This window comes from Heptranchias perlo, chromosome 21 (genome assembly GCF_035084215.1).
Source record: "Heptranchias perlo isolate sHepPer1 chromosome 21, sHepPer1.hap1, whole genome shotgun sequence".
NCBI lineage: Eukaryota > Metazoa > Chordata > Chondrichthyes > Hexanchiformes > Hexanchidae > Heptranchias > Heptranchias perlo.
This window is the reverse complement of record NC_090345.1, coordinates 8123084-8147528: the sequence shown is the minus strand read 5'-3', so window position 1 is coordinate 8147528 and position 24445 is coordinate 8123084. Positions and strand designations below refer to the sequence as shown.

General features: G+C 40.1%; 1 protein-coding gene across 1 annotated transcript in view; it reads right to left on the bottom strand.

The window, feature by feature from the left end:
- Positions 1-23405, bottom strand: part of slc25a28 (solute carrier family 25 member 28) — a 46119-nt gene extending 22714 nt beyond the window's left edge. The window contains exon 1 of the mRNA XM_068002052.1: positions 22780-23405. Coding sequence (XP_067858153.1) covers positions 22780-23151 — 372 coding nt within the window. The 5' untranslated portion in view covers positions 23152-23405. The remainder of the gene's footprint in view (positions 1-22779) is intronic.
- Between the last annotated feature and the right edge of the window lie 1040 nt (positions 23406-24445).

The window sequence follows — 24445 nt, the reverse complement described above, 5'->3', positions numbered from 1 at the left end:
AACTTATACATCAGGTTTACACTAGCAGTACAGAGACCAGGACAATCTCAGATTTCACAAAGAAGTATACTGTGGTTTCCCATTTGAGCAGGTATAATCACAGTAATATTGGAACTCTTATGCACTCTCAATCCCTTAACAAGTTGCACATATCATGAACTCTCCATGGCACTGCATTTGGCGCCGGGTTACCAGACTTGCAGAGGCAGAACCCAATCATCTCTAAATAGTCCGTTTATACAGGCTACAGTCCAAAGCCCTTACAAAAACACGAATACACTTTTAATATTTTTGTTTACAACGACTGTGGAAATCCATCATAAACAAAAGAGACTAAAAGGCCATATCCTCCCACTGGAAGGGAAATTACACTGAAAGTCTCTGATAAGCCTTTGGAATTAGTCCACCCTAAATTTAGTGGTTTCTAAAAATTAGGGCTCAAGTGAATGTAGATTTCTGCAAACTATGTTCTCCGAGAAATCCTTCTATAATTAGAGCTTTAAACAAAGCTTTGCTGATTCTACTTTTGATAGGTAAATGCAAAAGGATTCTGTAATTATCAAATGATTGCAGCAACCCAGTCTATTCTCTAATTAATTGCAACTTAGTTCTTCACTACTGAATGCTACTTGATTTTAATGGTAACTTTTAAAATTTGTCCCTGGTTTTGCCTGTTAAAAATCAAAATATAACTTTCCAGAGACAACGAGCTAATGAGTCACTGTTTTGACTAAAGGAAAATACAAACTTACACTGGTCACATACATGTTACAAGACTGCATCAGAAATCAGAATTTTACCAAATTACCACAGTATATAATTCTAACATGAATATTTAAGTAGTTTAAATCATTGTCGTATGCTACTGATCCGTGATGTATGACCAGAGTAGTCATAATAGTAATTCACTAAAACACATCAGCCCATCTAAATGCCAACCTACAAGGTGCATAAGTACCTTTAATCATTAGTGAAAATTTCCACTTCTTTCCTCTCCCTTCCCCCAACCCTGCCATATGAACCTATTCCAGGGAACGACTGTGGAAAAGTGCCATCGACAAGTTGAAATTCAGAAAACTTAAATACAAAAATGAAAAACAAATCTGTAACAATGAATGTTTTTTTGACCTTATGAGACCTCTTATGGGCTCAATTCTTCCTCTGGCATCCTAATCATACCAGCAACATTTTCACGCATACGTGCATTTGTTTTGTGACTGATAAGAGATACAATTTTGATTAATGTAAACAAGATAAGAGCTTGGTAGCTCGAAAAACGAACTCCCAGTGAGTCAGGCATACATAACTCACTCTTCAGGACTTCAAGTTATGAAACCACAATAGACATTTTACAATGCTGCCCCCATCATCCCAATCTAATCACATTAATGATTACCATTTCTACAAAAAGTCTCTTCATACTACAGCAATCCAGTTCTGCTGAACAGCTCCAATCATTATCGTATTTAACAATTCCCTGCAGGAAGGTCAGCAACAACCAATTTAACTACTCCATTATAGCCTTCAGTAACATGCAATGGCCAAATGAAGCTCATACCATGTCCATCCAAAACTGGAAAAAAAGCCAACAATACCAATTAGAGATTTTATCCTCCTAAAATTGGGTTGTAGAAAGGAGTATTTTGAGCTATATGATTCTAGGGTAAAGTGCTTGTGGCGCTGGCGATGGGAGCAATTTGAAGTGGTGAATTGGCATGACATCGAAATATATGTTTAAAAGTGGTCTCAATAATTTACAAGTGCCATTAGGTTATGTGGCTAAAACATCAACTACACTTCAACAAAAAATGGCAAGCTGGCCTTGTTCATGAAGCAATGCAGACCCACTTTTTTGTGGGCATTGTGAACTGCTGGTGGATTTGCCAGCTCCATTTCTATCCACGGTACAATACTAGATTGAAAAGTGGATCCAGATCAGCGTAGCTACAATCAAAACCAGGTTAGCAATTTAAGCTGGTGACACTATTCTCAGTGAACAGCAAGTCTGTAACCTCAAAGTTACTTTGTGCAGCGACAATTTTACCCTCCTGTTTATGTGGTGGTTTCACCAGCTTGAAAAAAAGGAAAATAAGTCTGTTGCAGCACCCAGAAGCTATAGACACCAGCCCAACTGCCTCAAACCACTCTGCTTCCTGATGAAAGTTGCCAGCTTTTGTCAAGTCCAAAACTAGACATTAGTAAAAAAGGTAAGCTAAGTCCCGATTGCAATTAGTGATGGAAATTAATCAATAACCTTAATAACTAATGCTAGAATTAGCAACCATAGTGATGCAGCTTTGGGGGGGGGGGGGGAGGAGAAAGAAGAAAGAGAAGTGGTGCAGGGGAAGATGGGGTGAAGAGAAAAATGGACTTGCATACAGTTTACATTATAGAAAATTCTAAACAGCTGACTCAAAACACCAGACTGCCCTGTGTAAATCCAGACTTAGCATCCATAATTAGAATTTTTGGAAACATCTGTATCCAAGTTAAACAAAAAGGTTTGGTATTTTTACATGGCCCATTTAATGCTGAGAGTCAGGGTGCTATTTCTCCCAATTTTGAGAAAAAGAGCAAGAGAGCTAGAGGTGGACAATGGGGAGTCATGATGCAGATACCACAACTTCAATTTTAGTGATGTCCCTTTGTAGTGGGAGAAAAGTAAATAATTTGTTTGCTGGTGCCAGCTTTTGAAAAACAACCATAATGTGGGTTTTGTTTGGAACAACGGTTTATGGCAGTAAACAGAAGATTACTATAAAACAAAGCATCAGATATGAAAAAGGTTTTACTCTCTCAATTTAGATATCAGATATGGTCATCACATGATTCGAAACAGTCATACCTACAGGTTATCTTATACATGGGATGGGTCTTCCCAATATTAAAAAAAATGTTGGTATTCCAGCTACAGAGCAATGTCCGTCTAGCAACGGAGAAACACAGGTTTCTAGCCACATGATAGTGTCTTGGTTAGAACTAGTAACCTGAGACCAGACACTTTGCAAATAGAGAAAGAAAACATGGAGTCACTTTAGACTACTAATATGCATCACCTAGTGGTCAGCTTCAGAGCAGCACCACTGGCAAAAATCAGTGATTCAACATCACAGATGTAAGGAATCTTACAACACCAGGTTATAGTCCAACAGTTTTATTTGAAAATCACAGGTGGGAGAGGCTGTAGAAATAAATATTTCTACACTCTCAGAAATTTAGCAATCAGCCCCTTCAAAAAAATTGTAAAACTACTGAATGACCATGTTTATGAGTGAAAGGGGAAACGAAAGCAGAAGCTCTTCAATTTCCTGGAAGCAATTTAGTTTCAGTTTTGTTATGAGTACTTGGCTGAGTCTCCCTGGAATTTAAGAGTTAGGGCCAGACCAGCATGTTTTACAGTAAGTCAACAACACCAGATATAAAAAGAAATTTTCAAAAAACAGTACCTTGCGCAATCCCAAGGAAAGATCAGAAAAAACTTCCCTCAAGACTAGATTAATCTTAAGGGCAATCATGTTGACTTTCGAAAGATGGACAAGTCTGATGTCTAACCATGTTGTTTATGATATACCAACTGAATCACATGCATTAGCCATCAGCTGCATGCTGTTCTCTCTTGGCTACCATCTACTCCCACAAGATTTAAGACAGACCCCATTTGCCATCAATAACGCTGCAAGCTAAGTCGGCAAAAAGAACAATGCTGGGGACTAAGGGTAGCCCTACATAGTTTTACTTACACCACTTTATTGGGCAGAGCCTCCAGAGAAATGGAACTGTATCAATGAGTCAGTGCCTTCAGGGGAGAAGACAAAACTGAAAGCAGCAGCAGCATTCGTGTCTCAATATTTTGTAGTTGGATTGGGTTAACGAGGCCCTCACAGCTATTTAAAGAAAAATGTTCCATCACACTCTCAATGAGTTTCATTTTTTTTCCCCCCACAGGACAGGAGGGGTGAACATATCCAGACCTTGATGCCGTACTTAAAAATTCAAAACACTGCATTCCAATGAACTTTGAGGGATGGAGAAGAGCAAAGTGAAATAAAGGATGCGTTGAATAAGGCCAGCAATTGCCATGTCTAGTCAGTGAAAAAATTAATTGTGCCAACTAAGATTGTCAATTGTCCTCTTATTCCAACTCCTCAAAATTCAGTCAACATTTCAACTGCATACTTAAGAGCAAATCTATTATATCGCATGCCTGCCAAGCTCCAGATGAACAATGAAGAGGAGAGACAAAAAAAAAATAGGGAATTCCCAGATAAACAGAAGATTTACCACACTGCGAATAAAAGCCTGACTCGAGCTAAGGTAACATGAGCCAGCTGACCTTTACACACGACCAAAGAGACTACACTATATTCACTACAAGCAGTGGTGGAAGATCTGCAGCACTTACTCTACTGCAGAGCATAGAATTTTTAAAAGCTGTCAGGATCGAACTGTAATTCAATAAAAAAATATAGGCACACTTGAAACTGCAGTCTCAAACCAGGACCACCATACACTGATAACATAAGAACATAAGAAATAGGAGCAGGAGTAAGCCATATGGCCCCTCGAGTCTGCTCAGTCATTCAATAAGATCATGGCTGATCTTTGACCTCAACTCCACTTTCCTGCCCGATCCCAAACGTAACATAATGACAGGCTGACATTTCAGTTGGACTAGTTCAATCACTTACGGCAATTTTACACCACCAAGTTTTCTGGTTCCTGTCCGGTGAGAGTGACCTGCATGCGCTGAGCTCTCCTTTTATACATTCAACATCCAATCCCCATCCTGCTGCATGCTACACTCTTCAGTGCAATACTTAGATCCAGAATGCAAATGTACTGGACCAGCTCCCCATTTACATTTTTTTTTAAAAAATGGAACAAGTGCCTTTAAGCAGACAACAAATTTGGAGACTCACATTTTTGTGGATCTACAATGCAGTTGATTTTCCTATTTTTCTCCAGGTTGCAGCGGCTCAAGAATTGCACATCTGCAATTCCACTCATTCTCATTTCACACTCTAGTGCATCATTCATAGTTTAGGCCTGGAAAACATCAGAACTATTGCAATACCACAAAAAGTTCAATTCTATTACAGATTGTCCTAGTAACTTATGACAGGAAATTGGTGAACAGTTTAAATATTCTATTCACAATGTCTCAAATATGAACTACAACACAAAGCACAACAGGGTGTGAACTACAAAGACGAGGGAACCACTCCACTAAATTACATGAAGCTACAGGGGAATATAGTTTATTGGGGATTTCAAAAAATAAATTATGTCTCTAACACTCCCAATTTTTTTTTTGCCATTCTTTCTTGCCAGCTTTCAGCAATTTAACTATTTACAGAAACAGAATTGCTTTTGATACCACATGTTAAATGTTGAATTGGGATCAAGACCAGCTTTCTTAAATCACATTAAGAAACAGTTAGCATTCAGACACAACGGCCCCAATATTTACGGCATGGCAGGGGGGAGAGCAGGGGAGCGTGTTTGCAGGGGTAAACCCGGGAAGGCAGACGTCCTGCCAAATTTAACAGCAGGGCCTCGTTATCATTTTTTAAATTCTGTTTTCCCCCCTGGCAGCCGGCCAGATTGATAGGCTGGCCAGCTGCCGGCAGTAAAGCCTGCGGTAGAAGGCCACAGCTGGGGCGTATTTGCGGGGGGGGGGCAAAGATCATAGGGCAAGAGCAGTACTATAAAAAAAAGCTTACCTGCTTGATCCAACTGCACTGTAGGAGCCTGATTTAAGTATCAATGAACTACCTCGCCACTCAAAATCAGAATACAGACACGCCACGCAACCCGCTGCCATAATAATGGCGGCTGTGCATCTTTTTAAAAATTTTTAATTCCCTCACCACCCCCCCCCACGTCATTGGGGGGGGGGGGAAGAGAGGGGTAAGAATTCCCCCCGACATTAGAGGAAGGAGTTTTTCTGGGAACTGCAGTAAATGTAGTGTTAAAACAATTTGAGCTCAAATATAAGCAGCTGACGCAATCAGTATGCAACAGCGCTTTTTACAGATTTTAAATTCATTAAATGTCACACTTCAAGGACGTGCTGGGTTTAAGTGCAGATAAGTGGGTGGAAGAACAGGGGGAAATGTTTTGGATGAAAATGTTATACTTGCCAAGTACAGAGTAGCACACCCTAAACGATGAGTTCTTATAGTATTCCCCAGCATCTACAAGGATAACAACTATATCCCTATCCGAATAATTACATTGAAAAAATTGGAAGGAGTGGTACTTTAAAAAGTGAACATTGCTATGGGAGAGTAATAAATACTTTTAATGCAAATAATTCCTAGGATAAACTTTCACCCCATCTCACCTGCAGATGAGGACTTGCATTGGTCTACAGCTTCACTAGCTGGCTATTCAGCCTTGACAGCATATTTTCATTTGAGTGACATTTCCCAGTACGAGTATTTCCCCACTGTAGATTTAATTACCTCAAAACAGAATCTCCCGATGCAAAGTTCAGGAGTTACAAAACATTAAGCAGCTCCTATGGGAGCATGCAGAAGCATGTTAATGCCCTGAAACCCCAAGCTTATACATGCATTGAAACACACAGGAGGGGGTATACAGTATAAGCCTGTTAATAGCTGTAAGGCAGTTGCATCACTGGTTGCACGCCCAATTGCTAGTTGAAATGATCACTAGATTTGTGAGCTGTAACCTGTAAAAATCTCTTGTATAACTGCACCCAAGAATGCTTCTGTGTTTTTTGGATATGGGTGGATTGTTTGAAAAAAAATGCTGCTTGAATAAATACAGTTTCCAGCTGAAAACTTCAAACTTTTCAAATTGTTGGTAGAGATTAATTAATGCTATTCCGTGGTTTAAAAAAGTGAAATTTTATATATAACCAAAATGTGCTGATATATCAAGAGCTTTGGGAAATCAATGAGCTCACAATTCAGAATTTGGGGTCTGCTAATCGCTCAGCTAATTAAGTGCTTAACTAACCAATTCAGACTACGATAGTCCCATGTTCAATTCCTAGTGCGGTGATGAATTATCTGATCTAAGTACAAACCCTTTAAATACATGGTCCTAGTGCAGCACATAAGCATTCTTGCATCATGACAAACATACTAACCAATAGGACATATCAGCACAGCAAGCATCATGTATGAGAGGGGCAAATGATAGCAAATGGTTACTGCAAATGCACAGATTTATATCTGAGTTGGCGGCACCAAAGCTTGAACCAGTTCACTTGGTAGATGTGAGACAGCAGCGCACATATGAAACTTTTTCAAGACCTGGATCTCAAAATGTGCAAGCACTTTAAATCTACAGCCATGAGCAGGTGCTCTCATTACTAGGCAAATTTTACTACTGACTAAAACATTCACCTTCAAACCCCACTGTCCCCAAAAATTTGATGGCAGGAATATCCTATTCATATGATTACCACTATGTACTCCAAATGCTGCAATCTCAAATCAATCCTGGATTTAAAAACCATTAACCTAGCTACAACCAGTTAAGTTGGAAACACTGCCTAGCATGAAACTGGAAAAAGCTGACCTTAGGGTGACAGTAGAATTGTAGTGACACTACAATTGCCTATAGCGATAAGAAGCTAGAGAAAGGGACAAAAAGTCTAGTCGGGGCTCCTGCTCCAGATCACTATCTCTGACCATTATTTGAAAGAATATATGGGCTAAACGAAAACAGGATGAGACTCAGCTGTGATGCTCCTGCCCTCTGTTAAACAACCTGCAGTCACTCACTCCTTAGCCTTACCCAGGAGTTGTGACTTAAGCAAGAGAGGTTCAATACGCTCAGAGAATTTAGGCAACAAGACATACCACCCAAGATGGTACCAGGTTCAATCCCCAGTCTGTGCTGAATTAGTTGACCTCAGCTCATGAGGCCAACTACTTCGGTGCCTTTGGGTTAGTGCCTACAGGGGAGATGGGCAAGGGAGAAAATTCAATGGCCACTTAGGCAAGACATTAGAGGGAAGTCAGCGTCTGTGGACCTGTGCTCCAGCATCAGCCAACACTTTCAAGAGGAAGGAAGAAAACTGGAGTGAAATGTTTTTTAAAACACTTCTGGAATTACTATAACCACCTGGTAATCAGATTCACCTCCCCTCCCATTCCTTCTGGCTGCAAATAACAGCTGCATAATATTTATTTGCATGCTTATGCAGTTTCCTATGGTCACGATATAGTAACTGCCTCCAAGAGTCAGTGGTATAAACTTGCAGATTCATATAGTGAGCCTGAAATATGGTACCATGACTCAATAATTTAGCAACAAGTACAAGTGTAATCCTACAACTGCAATTGAAGCATCAGACTAATCCAGAACACAACACCTCACTTAATCAGTATATCCCACTCTGAATAAATATTTCAATTTAAGCATCATTCACCAAAGCTGTCCAAACTACACAAGGTCATCTTTGGGAGCTAAAATGGAAAGGTTACAATCCAGATTATGGAAAGGACATTTTTATGTAGTTTCATACAATGCAAGTTGCATCACAAATCATGGTACTGTATGTCAATTGGATTAAACTAAGGAGTTTACTGCTGTAACCTAGCTCAACAACTCAGCATTGTACAGTTCTTTCAGAAAGTTCTACAGTTATCTGCATTAAAATTCAAATTAAACAACTTCAAATTAACAGGAGTATTCAGTACAGCTTTAGATAAGCAGGCACTGTTACACTGCGTAGTAAATTTTAAACAAGGAATATGCAGTGGGAGTACTGCATCGGAGATAATGTTATCAATAGCAAAAGAATAATACACTCCTTTTGTTGAAAAAAATAAATTTGCAAGGAGACTGTTTTGTATTTGTTACTTTCAAAAAAAATTTCCATGAAGCAAAAATTACATTGCTATGTTTTAAACATTTACACGCTAGAATAGATGGCGTGGTGTGTTACAGGGCTGTAACAGTTCCAAACACATCAGACATTTTAGTTCGAACTTTGATCAAATTTGTATCTTGCATTACAACTAATTTTTCATTACAGTAACCGAGTTTTGGATCATTAAAAAGGACAAGCACAGAGTTTGCAAAGGCCACAGATCAGCTGACACAATGACTTTTCCTAGATATATATAATACAAATACACTAACAGGTCATGCTGTTTCACATGATTTTGCTCCAAACAAATTCAATGAATTGAAGTGTGAAACTGAAGGAAAAAAAACAGTAGCAGCCATGACAAAACATTGCAACAATGCTATTTTTAAAAAAAAAACACAAAAATGGCAATCCAGGACAATGGTTTTGGTGGGCACCTCCTCAATTTAGGCCCAATTTGAGGAATGGCCAGATCCAAGCACAATGATGATTCACACCTGAAGTCACCATTCAGTTGCAGGAAACAAGCTCATTTAAAACTGCGGCCGCTGGGTCTTCTGGGAAGGGCCTCTGACAGGCCCATTTAATTTCATGGGAGCAAATTTCTAAACTGCTACAGCAACATATTTTGTTTTAAGCCTGCCGTCACTATTTTTTGGACAACCCCACCAAAAACTTTCAGCCTCATACCAACCAAGGGCACGAGCAAGTCTACAAAAAAGTCAGCACTTTCTCCTTCTCTCACTCTCCTTTGCCTCTTGTTGGGCCAGAAAACACTAGCTGACTGAGAAACATGAACATCACATGCAGAAGATCAACAGAAAATTATTAGTTTGAAATGCATCAACCTTGACTTAGAGGTAGCCATTTGCCTTGTGTCAGAAGATCATGGGTTCAAGCCCCACTACAGGAACGTGAGCAGAATCTAGGCTGACACTTCAGTGCAGCACGCTGCCCCCTCAGGTGGATGTAAAAGATCCACAGCATCATTCAAAGAAGAGGAGAGTTCTCCTGACATCCTAGTCAATGTTTATCCTTGAACCCAAATCAAAAAGAGATTATCTGGTCATTTATCTCACTGTGGGACCCTTGCTTTGAAAACTGGCTACCATGTTCATCTACATTACAGCAGTGATTACACTTCAAAAGTACTTTGTTGACTGTAACGTGCTTTGAGACATCCTGTGGACCTAAAAGGCATTATATAAATGCAAGTAGTTGTTCTACTTGTAAAAAATTAAGACAGACAGACAGCAATGACACGGGAATGAAAACTTCAGGTAAGTCAATATGCTAATGGCCCTGGTTGATTTAAAGACAGCCACAATACTTTGAACATGTTTAACAAATGGCGAGATATAATGCAATGAACAGCTCTGGCAGTAGCACAAGAAATTTCAGAAGACAGCAAAGTGATAGATGTCTTCTATCCACCTGGAATCAAACAGATCATATCTACACAAGAGAAGTGAATGATGCCAAATGATGAGAAGGCCTCAGTAGCATTCAGATGACCTTGCATAACAACTCAAGTTCCCCTCTGATATTTTTTTTGTGCCCATCACAGAAGTCTGCTCCCAAAAGCAAGCTCTCCATGAAGTGAAACACAACATTATGAATAAAGTAATCAGAGACTCTGGAACATTTACCATTAGGGTGGTCACTGGAAATGATACAGGATCTCATTGTACATTCCTGATCTCTGGTTGACTGTACTAACCTGACAAGCTATATATTCCAGGTTAAAACAGATCAAGTAACAGATATTAAGCTAGATTATAATAACTCAGGTACCTCTTAGTCTATTTCAAAACAATTAAATTCAAGCCATTCTCTGCAGTTAGGGTGAAGCCAGTGATAGAATCATAGAATCTTATAGCACAGGAGGCCGCCATTCGGCTGTGCCGGCTTTGAAAGAACTGTCCAATTAGTCCCTTTCCTCTGCACTTTTCCCATAGCCCTGCAAATTTTTACTTTGAGGCAGTGCATTCCAGATCATCATAATTCGCTGCATTAAAAAAAAACTTCTCATTTCCCCCCGGTTCTTTTGCTAATTATCTTAAATCTGTGCCCTCTGGTTATCTACCCCCCTGGAAACAGTTTCCCTCTATCAAAACCTTTGATCACCTCTTAATTCTCCGCATAACCTTCTCTACTCTAAGGAGAACAATCCCAGCTTCTCTAGTCACTCCACCTAACTGAAGTCCCTCATTCCTGGTATCATTCTAGTAAATCTCCTCTGCACCCTCGACATCCTTCTTATAGTGTGGTGTCCAGAACTGGACACAATATGCTAGCTGAGGCCAAACCAGTGAATTATAAAGGTTTAGCATAACTTCCTTGCTTTGGTAATCTACGCCTGTATTTATAAAGTCCAGCATCCCATATGCCTTTTTTTTTAAAAACAGCCTTATCAACTTGTCCTGCCACCTTCAAAGGTTTGTGTATGTGAACCCCCAGGTCTCCCTGTTCCTGCACCCCCTTTAAAATTGTACCATTTAGTTTATATTGCCGCTCCTCATTCTTCCTCCCAAAATGCATCACTTCACACTTCTCTGCATTAAATTTCATTTGCATTGTGTCGGCCCATTTCACCAGTCTGTCTATCCCCTTCACTGTTTACTACATTTCCAAGTTTTGTGTCATCTGCAAACTTTGAAATATTGTCTCCTATACCCAAGTCCAGGCCAATATATATAAAAAAGAGGTGTGGCCCTAATACTGACCCCTAGGGGACATCATTGTATACTTCCCTCCAGTCTGTTAAATAAGCATTCACCACTATGCTCTGCTTTATGTCTCTTGGCCAATTTCATATCCACGCTGCCATTGCTCCTATAATCCTATGGGCTTCTATTACGCAACACTTCATCGAACGCCTTTCGAAAGTCCATATGCACGACAAAGGGTTGAAGAAGATAGCAGTTTAAGATGTTTTACTCTAGGAAGACAATTCAAGAGTCCTTTGTTAGCAGTACATAACGGTAATTTTGAACTAGCTGGTCAATCTCGCTCCCCTTTCCCAAAGCCCGTCTCCAGCCGTTCACCCACTTCCAGGAGTGGGTGAACGGCTGGAGACCGGTAAATAAGATCCCATTGTTGACAGACATTATCAGACTTTAAGAAACTGAAGCTGTTATGACAGCAAGTCAAAATGACTAAATATAAACAGCTCAATGATCCATACAATCAATATCACAAGGGGAGGGAGAATGCAAGTCTTCTCATTTTCTGAGCAATAACGCAAGAGAACTTCCCCTTACCCATGGCTGGCACTGATCTTGCATATTTTCATCAAACATGAGAGAAAAATTTACATATTTATAGCTATGAGCCACAGATGATGGAGTCTCGATTCAGATAATTGTATTTCATTTCGACAGACAGCACAATGCTGATTATATCAATGAGATTCTTACAATATCGAGGCTAGACCATCAGTCTGTCACACCTTTCCCATATGGAAAACAATTACCTGATTAAAAGAGTATTTATCAGTTTTACAAGCAGCTATAACTGTATGTACTTCAACCAGGTTAAACCTCCACTCAAAGAAAATATTTGAGAAGGTGAGCATATCTTTGGCTCTATGATCTTGACATAAAGCTCCAATGCAATCTCTGGCAAAAATGCCACACCTGCATGCCAAGCTGAATATGGTCAACCTATCAAAACAACTCATGAATTCTACTTGCAGAAACAAGTGCTAATGGGGCAACTATCTTAAATGTAAAAAAGACAAGAGAGCAATTGACACTGGTTCTGGCATTAACTTGTTCCAAACAAGACCCATCTCCAATGTAGGAGTTAGCTGATGAACAATATTTAGCTTTTCAAGGTACTTTCATGAAATAAGAGACCACAGGGTGCTCTCACACTAAAAAGGGTACCACAGGCCTTGAGAACAAGACAACATTTCTTGATTAACTACATCTAAGACAGAGTGGCTAGAATTGCAGCATCAGACAAGTTGAAACTGTATAGGATCATACAAGCATTTTAAGTCACCAAGTCATTCTCACCCATCTGAGGAATCCAGATGGGCCAAGTTATGCTTACAACAGGAAGGTCCAAGAAACAAGTTTTCCAAAGTGGTCACACTAAGGTGACCATCTGGATCTTAAAAATAAGCAACAAGCATATTGGGCTGTTGCCCTGCAGGATAGCAGACCTAACCAAACTACACAAATTTAAACTTCAGTGTTCTCTCCCGGGTGTTTCCAGCATCTGCTTATATACCAGAGGGAACATGGTTGGTCCATACTTCCAGGCATGTAATGCATCCACAAGAGATAGGTAGAAACACTAATTATAGGAAAATACCACTCTGAAAATAGCCCCATTTGTCCGAGCGTCACCATCTTGACCTGGCCCTTCACCATGAAGGAAATCTTAATTTTTAGGTCTGAGGCTCCTCTCACCAACTGAGTGCATGACAGAGTGGTATACAATGCAGACCGGAATTAAACCTAGGAACTTTCTGGTCTGTGGCTGAGCTACCTGAACACAAATAGTTGAGGCAATATATAATAAAAATAAGAATGGAAAATCATGTTTTTTTTCTGTATCAGTCACTGTTCCTATGTAATGACACATGCTAGAAAGTACACAATTGTGGCTGACAAGTTCTTTGAACAAAAAGACCATTCCAAGAAAGTCACACTACTGAAAACTGGGGGAACTGGCATAAATAAGGTTACTTCCCACTTCTAAACCTAACAAAATGAGGTCTCAACAATCCAGAAACTGCCAAATGCAAAAGCAGAGACCCCTTTCTGCCTGGTTCTTTGCTGTCCTGCTTCCATGGGAGTCCTGGCACAAAATCTCCATAGGGGTTTTAAAATGATACTTCCTCCTCAAAAGGCAAAAAGCACAAATCGTGCTCTGTTTGTGAGGGTAAATCTTCAGGTCCATCTCTGGGATAGCATTAAGACTTTTGACACTAATTGCAGCTTTGAAAGCTATTTAATCCCCAAATACACTTTGCCTGAAAAAAGTTTTATTTGTAGATCTACCACAACCCCCCCACCTAGACTTGCACCCATGCATACCTGTGAAGCAGAATACATTTAGCTGCAGTTGGCCACTGTGTCAAAAGTACAAATGGTAGATCATTATAGTAGGTTGACATGCCAACATTAATATATCGTCCATGTTTCCCTGAACTCTGAAGCTAGAGCTATTGAAACATCACTGTTCCCAAGGCAAATTAGGTATAAACCACTCACATTTCCCCTAAAATTCCTTTCAACTGGGAAATAATTCAAGGTCGGCAAACTACAAAAACAATCCCTATTGATGCCATGAAACTTTAACTTCAATTCCCTTTTATCTAAATTCAAATCTCTACCGTCCCAATGCATTAAACCATTGCTTCTGAAACTACACAGTATTACACAGCAAGTTAATTCCCCTATTATGCACTGACTGCAGATACCATGAAAATTAGGCCTGTAAAAGCAGTTTCAGCTATTTAAATTGGCTCAGCTAGGATCACATTACGAGCCCTGCTCATATTTCCTGAACTCAGTTTTAATCCCTCAGTCCAAAAATATATAAGCACATTTAAAAGCCCCTTTTCTTTCAAGTATGACCCAATGCCACACTGTTGATACAGGCCATCCCCCCTCACCTGGGCCCTCAGCAGACCTGCTGCTCCTTATGCCTGTGCACTTCACAGTCCAATAGCTCAGGAATGAAAGTAGTCTCAGGAGATGGGGAATGTGTGAGTAGGAGATTTGGGGGGGGGGGGGGGGGAAGAAGAAACTATAAATAAAAATAAGCACATGGAGTTGCTTTCTAACTCTGCGACAAGTGGCAACCAAGCAAATCTCTGTTCAAGACTACTGCCTTCAAAGTTGTAAGCAAGTAACTGATGGTTACTTGCTTACAACTCACAGGGTTTTCTCCCATTGCGAATGTAACAAATCCTTGTTAAATGTAATTGAGTCAACTAGTACTTCACCGCAAAAAGGTTTTTTAAAAAATAGAAGCAGTCACCCCAACAAGTTACTATCCTAAAACTACCTAAAGTGGTTTTGGCAGGAGGACTGGGAGCAAGCTGCTAGAGTGGCATTCAAATTTATTCAATGGACCAAGTGTTAAAAGGAAACTCAGTACAGTCGTTAGATGTGGTTGCACCGGACTCTTCACATTCCAACATTTCTGCAAGCATAAGGGCCACAGAGACTCTGGAAATAGTTTTAAACCGGCTCCACTTCAGGAAGCTGTTTCTTGTTTGTTCAAATGTACTCACAAAAGAATGCCACAACATGTAATAGTATTTCAGCAAGCTTTCCTTTGTGCAAGTAGCAATACAAAGCAAAAAAACTGGATTAGAATTTAAACAGATGCATTGGACAATCAAAATGATTATAGCAAAGTCTTCAATTCTGATTTCTGCCCAAAATTCTAATTTTAATCCTTTTCCAATCCCCTATGCCACAAAAAAAGCAAAGAAAACAGTCAAAAGCAAACAAATTTAAGCCCCATATGGAACTATTCATTTTTGGTAAGTAAAAGTTCCCAGAGTTCCCACACAAAACAATACAACCAAGCCCTCTGTAAAATGTTTAGAAATCATACAAAGGAAAATCATGTCAGGTGTCTTATAGATGGAGTGTTGTATGTAGTTACCAACTAAGCATATTAGTAAGATTTAAAACAGTCTACAAAAAAATGAAAGCAAAAAAGGGAGAAAAATTGAGAAAACTTTTCCTGGTCAGAAAATTGGCAAAATAAAAACACGAATACTATACATGGTGGAAGCAACGTGCTGCACTAAATCAGAAGTCAGGCTTTGTATATATCTAAACTGTTCATTTGAAAGGAAATTCCAGTCTTCAAACAATGGCTTATTGCACAGAAGACCAGTTCATTCCGAATTTTTTCATCCTCATAGCAAGGGTCAACCAGGCACTTCTTCCCAGATAGCCAACCCTTTGGAGAGATGAAAGCCTTTTGTTACCAGATAATGAAATTCTGTATTTTATATTCCTCTCCCAGAATGCAAGATGGTGATTGTACCCAACTTTGTTGCTCATTACCAAGGAAATCAGTGGGGTTGGTGGGGATGGTAAATGTACCCTCCAGACCAATGTAATGAAAATTCAATATATTGGTTCTAGGAGAGAGAGTGCACTCTGCTCAATAAAGACTCTACACAATCAATGTTTTGCCTTAATATGCAGTTACATCACAATAGTGAAGGCTTTGTATCACAGTATAGAAGTACAAAATTTTGCAAGAAAAGTCTGCTTGGAAAATAAATGTGCAGAATATACCCTCCATATATAAAACAATCGTGTCATTGCTATGTATTAATACCAAATACTTAGAAAAAGTAAGGAATTTTGCTATAAACTACAGCTTTCTAAAGATGACTTCTGCAACTTGCTCACACAAGATCAGGGGGGGTCTTGCCCATCATGTCCATGAAGTCACGCATTAATAACAAACGTTTTAAAAGGTAAAATAAGACAAGCTGGTAAGCAATAGATGGGAGAAAATAATCATGCAAACAAGTATCACAACTTAAAAATGACTCCAGATACCCTGGCAAATGCTCCTTTTAATCTTTAAACAGCAGTAAACTTCACCTAATCTAAGCAAGAACAGACAAATTGCCACACAATCTGAAACTCATCAATTATCATACACATCCAGCTAAAAAGGCTCTTGCAACTTTTTGCATCTGCTTTGAAGGCAGGAGTGAAAGTGGACCCTTTATACGGTACATGCTTTTTTAGTAAAATTTTAGTAAAATTAAAAGCCAGCATTTACTGTGCCCCTTTCACCTGCTAGGTGGCACAACCTGGGGTGATTACTGCTGATTGCACTCCAAATCAGCAATATATGTATTCTCCTGGTACTATTATTGTTTTAGGTAGTCCAGGTGATATTAAATATTTTTCTTACACAATGAAATCCTAAAGTTTTGCCATAAACATCTAGCATAAACTTTAAATACTAATCCTAAGTTACAGTAATATTTAGACTGTATAACCTGTCACAGAACGATCATTTGTTAGTTATAAAAGGAACAGAACTAAGTGACACGTTCAGAGTTGCAGTCAGAATATAGAGTATACAAACAAAAGACGACAGGACCAACTTTGTCATCCATACATATTGTAAACGAGGTGCACCATCAACCCACCCACTCCCCTAGTGCTGCAATCTCCAGGAAGAGTGAATCTTGAAATATAAAAATGAAATACCCCATTCAGCAAACTTTTGTTCTCATCCAGGCTAGAAGGTAGAAATGAAAAGTGGAATGAGTTATTCCTTGCTACATTTGCATTTCTCAGTGACTGTACTACAGCAAACCTCCACTCAATCAATAATGTTGAACTGAAGCAAGGGTGAGTGCAGGGAGATAAGAGAATCATAGAATGATACAGCACAGAAGGAGGACATTCGGCCCATTATGTTTGTTTGTGCCTGCTCTTTGAAGGTGCTATCCAAGACCCACTTCCCTGCAACTTTTTCCCTTCAAGTATTTATCCAATTCCCTTTTGAAAGTTACTATTAACTCTGCTTCCACCATCTTTTCAGGCAGTGCATTCCAGATCATAACAACTCGCTGCGTAAAAATTGTTTTCCTCATGTCGCCTCTGGTTCTTTTGCCATAAAAGCATTTAAAAATTATAATGAACTGTATACTACATAGCAGAAACAAACTTACATTTAGATAGCACCTTACATCAGATCTCAAAATGTTCGAGGGTTTAGTGAAAGTGCAGTCACTTTTGCTTTGCAGGTCATCACAGCAGCCATTTTCTGCACAGCAAGGACTCTCAAAAATCAGTGAGATGAATTACAGTACTAGTTAAACCTACTTTTTTCATAGCACCAATTGAGAAAAATATTGATCAGGACAGAATGCACCATGGGATCTTTAACATTTATATAAGCATACTAGTTGAACCTCCATTTTTAACATTTCAACCAAAGAATAGCAGCCTCCGTGCAGCACTGAAGAATCTGCCCAGATTTAATAATGCTATTTTATTATTGCTGGCTGTATGGACTGTTACTGACATTGGGGAAGGCTTGCATCCAAAATGGTACGGCTGCAAACAAATTTTTGTTGTTCTAAAGTCACATTAACTTTTTCTGAATCCACACTGGTATAAACTGAGTGAATTCCACATAATGGAAATTGATCAATGGAGGCAGTTGCACAATGTAAAAGAGATGCAAATCTCTGCTTCCTCTTCCCAAGCATTGCTGCAAACTAGTATTTCTGCTCTCAGGTCAGCACTTTTTACAATCACTCCATCCTCACTCTGATATACTTATGGTTTTACCAGGATTAACAAGCCCATACTAGCTAGCATTACATAGTAGCATATTGAATGAGACAGCCAACATCCTGGGGTATTAGAAAACTGCAAGTCACGATGAATCTCATGGCACAAGTCACTACGTCACAACTGCCTAAGAAGGTCACACACACACACACACACACACACTCTTAAAAACTATAAAACTATTTTGACTTGCATGGTTACCTACAGAAAAGTCTTTACAAGGCCAAGAGCAACAGCAATTAAACCTCCCTTTACACCCACATTCCCATTTTCTCCTTTTCTTCCTCTGCCCAAGGTTCAGCGCCTTTCATGACCTCCGGACATCCCAAAGTGTTCTACAGCTAATGAAGTACTTTTCAAACGTAGTCACTGTCGTAATGTAGGAAGCACGGCAGCCAATTTACACACAACGAAGTCCCACAAACAGCAATGTAATAATGATCAGATAATCTGTTTTAGTGATGTTGGTCGAGGGATAAATATTGATCGGGACACTGGAGAGAACTCGCATGCTCTTCTTCGAAAAGTGCAAAGGAAATCTCTTACGTCCACTCGTCAGGCAATTACATTACAACACTGGTTGGCACCTGTAGAGTTCATACAGAAAACTATGTACAGATTTAAACTACTGTAATACAATTCAATACCAATATCAACAAATTAAATTCAACATCCGCACTAATTTGTCCTACAGTCGTAGGTTTTCAAACTGATTGCACGCAAGGAGATCCACAAGGTCATCAGATTATTGGGTGTCTGGTGCCCAGTTATACATATCCGAGTTGCAATCCCGGTGTCTAGAAAAGTACTTGTTGATTTACATTATTTCTGTTAATGTAGACTAATTAGCTTTTTCTGCACGATTTTCCTTTGGGTAGTTGACTGACTTTTGGGAAGTAACAGAGGAAATGCCACACACACACACACCTTGTGATTAGTGAAGACATCTGTCTTCTAATAACTAATAGTACTTTGAAGAAATATGCACATCATCCTGCACCTTAAAAGTTCCAACACCACTGTGCCCATACCACTATCATTTTGCACACAAGATCACCAATTTTAAACATGAAGAGACCAGGAGAGTTCATTGAGGAAACAGCTTCTCCCAGCATGGCATTATGTTTCGATGGTTGCTTATTTTACATGCCACACAAAGCAGGGTATTCACTACCCCCGCTCCCCCCCAACATGGGAGAATGCTATATCAGATGCACACAGGCAGCACAATTATTCACAATCAAGCTAATTTCTGCTACAATATTCACAATTATATTTTTTTTTTGCAAGTTCTTGCTTGGTTCATACAAACCTGCTGATGTGTTTCTGGGTCAGGTACTCCCACATTTTTCTTATCTCAGTATATTTGTGCTCAGCCTTGGCACGTTTGCATAACCACTTAAAACAAACGCTCAGCACAGAACATCTTCAAAGTGAAATGCAGGCAAATCAAGCAAGGGTTAATTGGCCTATGCCTTCACTGCACTTCAATTGGAGGGGAAGGGAGTGAATTCTCCCCCTCAGAGATTATTATACCCTTCAAACTGTAACAAGGCTGTTTAACATTTCCAGGTCCATCCTGCAAAAAGCCAGACAAGTGGCTACTTTGAACTCTACATAGTTGAGTTTTGAAGTGCAAGGACAGAATGTACAGGCCTACCTCAGCAAGTGTCCTAAAATTATTGTACATTTAAACTGTATTTACCAGAATCAGCATGCATCCTCAGTGGGTTCCAAAACAGCCCAAAAATACCCATTTTAATAACTGTTGAATTACAACGTCACTGCATATGCGAGTAGAATAACTCAAGTACAAAAGGCGCTGTCTGGACAGAACGTCCTCAGCATATCTCGTCACATCAGTCCACTAGATATAGAACTGAGCAATTAACGTCCATCCAAACCCACAGTACTTGCATGCCATCAACATTCCCTGTGTGAACTCGCAGGTGCGAACCTCAAATGATCTGCTGTAGGAAGATTGTCCTCAGTAACAAAATGGCTGCCAATATCTCCTTTTACAAATGAGGACTTTCTGAAAATGTTTAGGAATAGTATATTACACAACTGAATTTCAGACATTCTAATTTAGCGGTTACTAAAAAAAAAGCAGCACTAGGAATCAGGCAGGATAGCAGATATTTCAAATTCACTTCAGCTCATTACACAGATAGAAAATAGGAAAAGTGAGTTCTACCCACTGTTGCAAACAGATAGCAAAACAATTCTACGCTGAAGACTGCTATAAAGACATTTCTTTCCTTTTTCCCCAAAATGAAGATGAAACGAGCAATTTAAACAAACGAGTCCTCCATACAGAATGCTAGTCAGCCCCTTCCCAAACTCTCCTTCAAATGCAAGTTTGGTTGATGGCGGAGGTAGAAACGACAGATCCCATTTAAAATAACTGAAATCTCAAGTACTTTGCGCACTTACTGAGAATTAGACCAACCCCAACCATTCAAACACAAGGGGGAGGTGGAAGGAGAGATTTTAACCTACTGGAGTATGATATGAAGAAATCCACAAATAAACCTAGAAGCCAAGAGTTTCAATACCTCAACTCTCCCAAAAATGCAAATTTACAGGTACTGTTGTCCTTTTTAGCCCCACAGACTTGCAAATAAATTTTCTCCAGATGTTTTTAAACTGTGGATTAATTTAAATAAAATGTAGTTTTGTGCGTAGTTACAGCTCGCTCTCCCTCCCCTAAAAGTTCCGCAGTTTTCTGGGGAAATTCTCCCATGGTACCTTCTAACTCTTGTCTTTCTAAAGATTACTTTTTAAAAGGTTTGAGTAGTAATTTCTCCACAAGCCAGTGCCCCCTCACAAAAAATCCTGGTTTGCTCAGACAAGCCTCAACTTTACAAAGCTACTTTTAAAACAATGCCAGTTGGCATGTAATTTCTGCTTCCCTCTCCTCCCCCACCTTAACCCTTCAAGAGGTTTACTGGGGAAATGCTCCCAATTTACTTTTTAGCTCCTCTCCCTTCCCACCATCCAGGGCCCCAAACACTCCTTCCAGGTGAAACAGCAGTTTACTTGTACTTCTTTCAATTCAGCATACTGTATCTGCTGCACACAATGCGGCCTCCTCTACACTGGGGAGACCAAACCCAGATTGGGTGATCGCTTTGCTGAACACCTCTGCTCTGTCCGCAAACGCGATCCTGATCAGGGGTCGCTTGCCATTTTAATTCCCCTTCCCTCTCCTACTCCTCCCTCTCTGTCTTCAGCCTCTTACACTGCTCCAATGAAGCTCAACGTAATCGCGAGGAACAGCACCTCATCTTTCATTTAGGCCCTTTACAACCTTCCAGGCTCAACATTGATGGCAATAACTTCAGTTCATAACCACTGCTCTCATTTCTTCGATCAGCTAGTGCTGGTAATGGTTCTGCTGCTGCCATTTACAGCTACTCCTGATCAATCTTTTGTTTCTTAACCTGTCCCATAACCACCTTCCTTGCCTTGCACCATCATCCCTTTTGTCATTTAATCACTTGTGCCATCTACCCTATCACAGACCTTCCCTTTTGTTCTTTCCTCCCCTCCCCCCTTTCCCTGGCTCTGTACTTGCTCAAAAACTTTAACTCGTAACATCTTCCAGTTCTGACGAAAGGTCTTCAACCTGAACCATTAACTCTTTCTGTCTCCACAGATGCTGCCTGATTTGCTGAGCTTCTCCAGCATTTTCTGTTTTTATTACTTTTTAGCTCTGGTCTTTCCAAAGATGATTTACCAACAATAAAAAATGTAGACTGCTATGTAGCTGCTGTTCCTTCTCCCTCAGGTTTGCAGGAGAATTTCTCCCTAAAGGATAATTCAGAAATACACAGCAAAATGTAGACTGATCTGTAATTACAGCCATTCTCTCCCCATCCCTTTTGATTTGTAGTTTCACAAAGAAACTGTACACTGGCCTTTCCAAGAATAATTCAAATAATAAAAAGCAGAACATGCAGCTGTTGCCCTTGCCCAGAATTGCAATTTAATGAGGAAAGTCTCTCAAAAATATTTTTAACTCTGGTTTCTCACAAAGATAAAATGAAATCTGGATTAACATATAGTTGTATCTATTCTTCATTCTAACCGAGATTTTCGAGAGAAACTTTCATAAAAAGATAACTTAACATTAAAGAAAATCAAATGCAGATAGAGGTGTAGCTGCAGTTATTACTCTTCATCCCCCTAACTCTGCAACTTAATGGGGGGAAAACTCTCCCAAAAAAACATTTTAAAATCCTGATCTGTCCAAAGAAATAAAACTGAAATTCATACTGAGGCGCAGCTATTCCTTCCTTCCTTCAGATTTGCATTTTAAATGAGGAAACACTCCCAAAAAGATATTTGTAACACTGATCTTGACAGAGGAATAAAATTGAAATGCCAGGCTGATGTGTACTCTTCCCTTTGGCTTTGCAGTTTCGTGGCTCTTCCAAAAAAACACTATTCCCCGTCCCTCCTTTCAGGTTTGCAATTTAAGTGTGAAACTCGCCCCAAATGTATATAACTCTGATCTATTTTTCTAAAGATGAATTCAAATGCAGATGGCTGTGCAACTATTTCCTCTCCTCTCCTCCCCCTTTCAGGTTGGCTGGCTGATGATACCTTGACGCAGTCGATAGGGTACATCACGCAGTGCTCCAGGACACCGGCCACGGCTCCGGCGATCATGTGGGTGGAGGTGGAAGCGGTCTCGGGGAGGTTTTCGTACTCTGGCTCGCTGTTGCTGCTGTTGTTATTCTTCTCATCCGAGAAATTGTCCATAATATTTAAAAAACGGCTGGGTGGAGATGGCGAGTTCACCAAGATGTCGAAGAAAGGCGGCGGGGAGGCAATGGCTGGTGATTTGCGGACGATGGCCACCGACCCGGCCACAATACCGTTGCTGCCGAGATTGTTGGCCTTGCCGTTAACGTTGGTTATCGCTTCGGCCCGGTCCGGTACTTTGATCCTCACGCCATCATTTTCAAATTCCATCGGGGAAAAACTTGGTGGCGGGGCCTCGGCGCTTTTTTTTTTAACCCCCCTTCTCCTTAATATTATTTCCTCACGTTATTTTTTTTTTTCATTCGACGCACCGGCCTTTATAAATAGTCACTGACATCCTCTCCCTCACGGCCACCATCCTCCTCCTTGCCTAACTTACAGCGGGAGGGGGGCAATTTGCTGTGACGTACCTCAATTTCCCAACCCTCTCCGTGTCCGCTCAACCGAACTTTCGCTGGGAGAGGGGCGGGAACACAATTCCCCCCCCATCTCCGCCTTCTTGAAACGGTGATTGGTCCGACGGTATGATTGACACGGGCGGTTTTTCCGCTTTGCCCTTTTTGATTGGCTGTCCGGCCTGTCCATCAACTGAAGCCACCCTCATCAGTCTAGGTTGCGGCACGCGCTCCCTTCCACTCGCACGCGCTCGAGGGCCAATCTTTTTCTCTCTCTCAATCGAACTTGATGGGAACTCCGAGCCCCGCCCTTTGCCTACCTAGGATTGGTTGAGACGCAGGGCTCGTTCCCTTTCCCTTGCGTTCTGATTGGATGCTTGCGGTGTCACTCCTGGTAGCGGGTTAGGGTGAGAGGACGGCCAGGCGACCGCGAGGGTTGACGAGGGAAGTATTCCAATCAGTGGCGGGAAACCTTGTCACATGATTACTAGCTCTTGGTGGTGTTGCAATAGATTTAAGCGGTTCCCAGCAAGGACAACGGGGAGAAAGGTCATACATTTCACTTCCCTTAAAGTATAGCTGGACCTATAAGCGTCTGAGCTTTCTGTTATTATTAATGCAAAAAGTACAGAAATATGCAACACTTTACAATGACGTAATTGTTGCTGAAGCGGATTTTCGGACCTGCTTTCGATTAGCCAAACCCTTATCCAGTCATATAAAAAATGCAATAATCATTTAGGAATGTCGAAATCAGGGAAATGTTGAGAATGTCACAATTCCAAACTATTTGAATGGAGCTTTGTACGTTGAAATAAGGTTTGCTGTCCTTACGATTTTGGACCAGACAATTTCTAAAATGTAAAGTAGACAATTTTTTAAAAATAATGTGCAAGTAGTTATGTTTTACTTATCGTTGTGCCTTACAATATGGAGGCATTACTTAAATTACTAGAGAATTGTTCATCAAATTAATTTTAACTTTTTTTAAAATCAAAGTGAAAGGTTCTGGTGTAAAATTTCTGCAAATTTTAATTGTGCCTCCATATAAATGCTGCCTATTACTATAATATCAGCAGCTTAATCAAATCAGCAAATATGTCCAAATA